The following is a 6,333-nucleotide window of genomic DNA, read 5'->3' as shown; positions in this document are numbered from 1 at the left end:
TATGATATACATGTCTCTCTCTCTCTCTCTCTCTCTCCTCTCTCTCTCTCTCTCTCTCTCTCTCTCTCTCTCTCTATATATATATATATATATATATATATATATATATATTTATGTACATATATGTATATATACACATATATTTATAAGTATATATATATTATATATATTATATATATGCATATATATATATGTGTATATATATATATATATAATATATATATATATACATATATATATATATATATATATATATATATATATATATATATATATATATATATATGATATATATATATATATATAGAGAGAGAGAGAGAGAGATAGATGGATAGATAGATAGATAAAAATATACATATATGTAAATTAATGTATATATTTATGCATTTATATGTGTGTGTATGTGTGAATACACACGCATATATATGTGCGTATGTGTTTGTTCACCCACACAGATATGTATGTACGTATGTATGTATGTATACATATACATACATACATACATATATATATATGTATATATATATATATATATATATATATATATATATATATATATATATATATATATATTTATATGCATATGATGTTTATTCATGTATTCACATGTATATTTATTATCGGTATGTAAAAAGATCTTTGTATAAATATACCTAGTTATTGCAACAACTAAGTCAAATATAACCTTATTGATATTTCGAGAAATGCTTAAGAAGTAAAGAAGAAAGAGCGAATATAGAGATTAAAAGCATGCACAGGCACCATATAAATACATGTAAGAAAAATGCATGCATTTATGTGTATACATACACACATAAACATGTACGGCTAGGTGGTGATACATACTGGTACGCGCTGATATATTTTCCCAAAATTGTTAGTTCGTATCAGTACATAGTAAACATACTCCAACTAGCCCATTTTATATGATTGTCACCTTTTCTTTTGTGTGTTTGAAGGATAATGTGTTAGATAGACCGATTTATGTCCAAATATCCATATACATGATTTATTCTCATGGAATACATGTATACCTATATACCAGACTGGTTTTGATTTTAACTTCACAACCTTTCGGACGTCTATTGTACATTAGGGATTAGTGTTTACACCTCTTATTTTCTTTTTTTTATGTAAGATATCTTTTCTCACTTTTTATCAATTATTTTTTTTATGAGAAGCAGCCATTCACAGATTACCAGCTACTATGTCGTGTCTTGTACTATGAAGAACCCTGGTTTAGAGAGATGTAGTTACCATGTAATATAAATTCATAGGTATTATGCTATGTGCGAAACTGACTCATGATATAGTTTCCCAAAATTGTTAGTTCGTATCAGTACATAGTAAACATACTTCAACTAGCCTATTTTATATGCCTGTCACCTTTTCTTTTGGGTGTTTGAAGGATAATGTGTTAGATAGACCGATTTATGTCAAAATATTCATATACATGATTTTTTCTCATAAGAGGTGTTTACACCTCTTATTTTCATTTTCCTTTTTTATATAAGATATCTTTTCTTACTTTTATCAATTATCTTTTTTTTTATGAGAAGCAGCCATTCACAGATTACCAGCTACTATGCCGTGTCTTGTACTATGAAGAACCCTGGTTTAGAGAGGTGTAGTTATCATGTAATATAAAATCATAGGTATTTTGCTCAGAGCGAAACTGACTCATGATACATCAACATAGATAATATGTATGTTGGGGGGGGGGGGGGGGATGAGGGCATGAAGGCACGGCCAAACCCGTTTTGCCCGCAGCGTATTTAGTTCCTCTCCAGTGGGTGTATCACGGTGCCGGTATGAGCTAGATCTGGCCGTCTCCGTTGAGGAGGATACGTGCTCGGATTTTTCGTTACAGAAAACGAGAACAGTTGAGCCAATGAAGAACGGCTGGACTTTTGTCAATGGAGGACACTTAGGTACCTTTTAGTCTTAATTGATGATGAAGATGCATATGTACAAATGAGTACATATGCATATGTCTGTAGCCTTCTAATAACTACGTGGAACTTCAGGATGCGTGATCATGATTATTCCTTTTGAGTGTTATTATTTTTTTCTTTTTTTTAAGATCACACAGATGAGTTTTTCCTGCCAAGTGGTAGCAGTTCTACCGGTAGTAAAGTCTAATGAATAGTTGATTATTAATTTATGATTTTTGTTGATTTATATACAATATACATATACATACATAAACATACATACACACATTCATATATTTATATGTATATATATATATATATATATATATATATATGTATATATATATATATATATATATATAAGTATATGTAATATATATATATATACATATATATATATTTTCAGAACATTTCATGAAAAAAGTACAAGTACTAAATTTACGGCGATTTCAAGGTTCTAATCGGATTCTACGGTCAAAAATTGGGTAACTGGCAAATTTTCAAAAAAAATTATAAACTTTATTTTTTATTTTATCTTCTTTTTTTTTTCTTTTTTTTATTTATTTATTTTTATTTTTTTGCCAAAATCTCGTATCAGTCTAATATCAGCACACAGTTGTCGAGGCAATTGCACAAATCTTGTGAAAAGAAACAAAAGAAACGTTATTTGCTAAAGCTGTTGATTGCTGCCATGTGGAAGGCGAGACTTCTCTGGTGTTAGGAGACTTTTATCCATAATGGCTACCATATCCGTAACCCCCACGTCCACCTCCATATCCATAGCCTCCACGACCCCCATATCCATAGCTTCCTCGACCCCCAAATCCATAGCCTTTTAGTGGGTCGTGTAGTGTAATGGTTAGGAGGCAGGATTCTCACCCTGATGACCAGAGTTCGAGTCAGGGAGGTCAAATTTGTATATATATATATATATATATATATATATATATATATATATATATATATATATATATATACGTTTAAACAGACATACATGTGTTAGTGTGTGTGGCAGCAGTATATATCTAGATAAATACGTATTATATCCATGCATACATACAAAAATAGATGCATATATTTGTATGTATATGCATATATCTATATATGTACATATATATGTTAACAAATAGAATATATATATATGTATATATGTCTACATATATGTAGACATATATATGGATACAGTTGTATATATATATAAGCACAATATACAAGCCTTATATATGTTTATATATACAAACACACACATATATAATATACATATATATATATATATATATATATATATATATATATATATATATATATATATATATATATACATACATGTATGCGTGTGTGTGCGTATATATGCAGACATATAAACACATACATACATACATACATACATATACACAATGTGAGAGTGAGGAAGAGACAAACACAGCCATATCCGTACCGGTATTTTGAGCTCTTAATTAAGGATTTAAAAACTAAACAGTAGTGGACATTCATTTATTATGTAAGCCAATTCTTAATATCAGCAAACAGTTGTCGAGGCAATTGCACACATCTTGTGAAAAGAAGCAAACGACGTTATTTGCTAAAGCTGTTGATTACTGTCATGTGGAAGGCGAGACTTCTCTGGTGTTAGGAGACCTTTATCCATAATGGCTACCATATCCGTAACCCCCACGGCCACCTCCATATCCATAGCCTCCACGACCCCCATATCCATAGCTTCCTCGACCCCCATATCCATAACCCCCACGGCCACCATATCCACCAAATCCAAAGCCACGACCTCCATATCTTGAAAAGTGAGGGTCTGCTACGGGATCAGGGTCAGCCACGGGGTTAGGGATAGCCACTGGGTCAGGGTCAGCCACTGGGTCAGGCTCAGGCATAGCGCTGCTCCAGCTCACCATGCATGACAAGGCCACCATTACGGCCAGAATCATCGATACCTGGAATTAGACCATGTGACAAATTTCAGGTATATCGTAGCTGCTAAGGTTTTGAACTAAACTGCTTTCGAAAGCATATAAGACCATGCACATTTAAAACTTTAGAATACCCCCTTTAACATTTCCATTTCTCAAGTCAGTACAATCCCTTTTATTGCTCCTGAAGTTAAGTCCTTAACCATAGGTAAATCTAACGTATACAATAGACATACAGATGTAAAAATATCAACTCTAAATATATTGTCTTATACTTCTGTTCACACGTAGCTTCATAAAAATATTGATAACTACAGTTTCTGAGACAACTTACCAGCTTCATGTTGCGTGCTGGAGCGAGAAGAGTGTTGAACGAATGCAGACGGGACTGTGGAAGAAATCCGGCGTGAATTGAGCTTATATAGATCACAGGACAGTTCAAGGTCATTGCCAAATTTTACTTTTTGTCGATTTGTCCTTGAGATTGTCTGAGTCATGGGCTGCTCGAATATTAAGGTTTTAGGAATACCATTTAAAGAATATTTTATGTACAACATGTCGCCATAGCATTTGAGAATGCGAATATTACGTCTCTGAAATATTATTTAGAGAATGAGAATATTACATGTTTCTTGATTATCCTTCTCAAAATGGAAATGTTATGTCTAAAATATTATTTTGAAAATGTGAATATCACTGTAACTTTGCTTTTTATTATTTATTTATTTATTTTTTTTATTATTATTATTATTTTTTTTTAACATTTTCGTTATTTCTATTACGTAACTGCAGAAATCAGGATCTACTATGAACGAAAGAGAATCTTGTTCAGTGGTGTTTATACCTGGGTCTATATTATGGATATATATACATATGTTTGTGTGTAGGTGTGTGTACATACCGATAGATGAATTGATAGATGAACACACAGATATATATATTACATTACAGACATATGTACTTAAATATCTATACGTATATAGACATACATACATACATACATACATATGTATATATATATATATATATATATATATATATATATATATATATACATATGCATACTCATATGTATATAATATACATATAAAATACATATATATTACATATACTATATATACATATATACATATATGTTGCCACATACATATATTATATATACATACCTTCATATATACGTATGTATACCAATATATACACACAATGCATATACTTAACATATATACATATGCATACACTTACATATGTATTAAAAATTTTATAAAATTATGTATATGTTATGTAAATGCACACATATCTAAGTACTATTACATACACACATATAATATATATATGCATATGTATATATATAATATATACACATATATATATAAATATATATATATATCGCCGAGTGATACATGTTTACGCATATCGCAAATGCATATAGAAAAAAAAAAATATATACATATATATATATATATATACATATACTTATATATATATATTTAGTTGTTGGTATTGGCAATATAGAAAGGATCTGAAGGTATCTAAATAAATGTACGTATTTATTTGACATTTAATCAAATTCTTGATATTGTTACACAATTATCAAGAACTTAGTATTATTGAAAAGAAGAGACGCGTTGGTTGAGCCTTTTATTTTCATTCATGCTTTGGAGGGCGAGACTTTTCTGGTGCCAGGGAGACCATTATCCATAGTACCTGCCATATCCATAAGCCCCGCGCCCACCTCCATATCCATAGCCTCTATGACCCCCATATCCATAGCTTCTACCAATCCCGTGTCCATAGCCTCCAAGACGTCCGTATCCATAGCCTCCACCAATGCCGTAGCCAGGTCCTCCATAGATTGAAAAATGAGGGTCAGCTACAGGGTCAGGGTCAGCCACGGGGTCAGGGACAGCCAAGGGGTCAGGCTCAGGCATGGCGCTGCTCCAGGTCACCAGGCATGACAGGGTTAGACCCACAGCCAGAATCTTCGATACCTGTAATGAGAGAAGCATTAGGTACAGGACTAAAGACCTTCACAAGTTAGATGATAGATCTCTACATGTAAATAAAAGTATTGCAAATCAGTATTCTTGCAGTTTCTGAAGTTCAATGATCAGCAATAAGTAAATATAATGAAAATAATATGTAAACGATGTAAATGTTCAAAACGTAAATAGAGCGTCTTATCCCACTATTCACACTAGCATCATGCAATCTCTCAGTCAACTTGCCTGCTTCATGTTGAAAGCGAGATGAGGGCCGATCGAATGCAAACGACACTATGGGCACAAGTAGCGTCTTATATAGATCACAGGACAGTTGCCAAGACTAATCCTTCCTTTTGTTTCTTATCGATTTTCCCCGAAAAGGTTTGAATTCATAAGTTACATTAATACCTTGATATGAAAGAGCATGACGCATTTCCTATAAATGCAAGCACACACATACGCACAGCCTTACATACTACACACAGAGACACATTC

General features: G+C 32.0%; 2 protein-coding genes across 2 annotated transcripts; both read right to left on the bottom strand.

Annotated features, from left to right (window-relative positions):
* Positions 1 to 3,414: 3,414 nt before the first annotated feature.
* On the bottom strand, positions 3,415 to 4,207 carry LOC122247913 (uncharacterized; the record flags this gene model as incomplete). Its single annotated transcript, XM_086555385.1, is given in 2 exon segments — positions 3,415 to 3,880; positions 4,191 to 4,207. Coding segments are annotated over 2 exon segments (323 nt in total), but the record flags the coding sequence as incomplete, so codon positions are not given.
* A 1,148-nt stretch (positions 4,208 to 5,355) lies between these two features.
* LOC147468059 (uncharacterized) lies at positions 5,356 to 5,875 on the bottom strand. Its single transcript, XM_086555384.1, has one exon. It carries the CDS (start codon positions 5,860 to 5,862, stop codon positions 5,548 to 5,550), a length of 315 nt encoding a protein of 104 aa, XP_086411510.1. The 5' UTR covers positions 5,863 to 5,875; the 3' UTR covers positions 5,356 to 5,547.
* Between the last annotated feature and the right edge of the window lie 458 nt (positions 5,876 to 6,333).

The sequence above is a fragment of the Penaeus japonicus genome, unplaced genomic scaffold, assembly GCF_977035675.1.
Source record: "Penaeus japonicus unplaced genomic scaffold, GWHDUDI00000001_assembly GWHDUDI00000031, whole genome shotgun sequence".
Lineage (NCBI taxonomy): Eukaryota > Metazoa > Arthropoda > Malacostraca > Decapoda > Penaeidae > Penaeus > Penaeus japonicus.
This window is presented reverse-complemented; position numbering and strand designations above follow the sequence as displayed.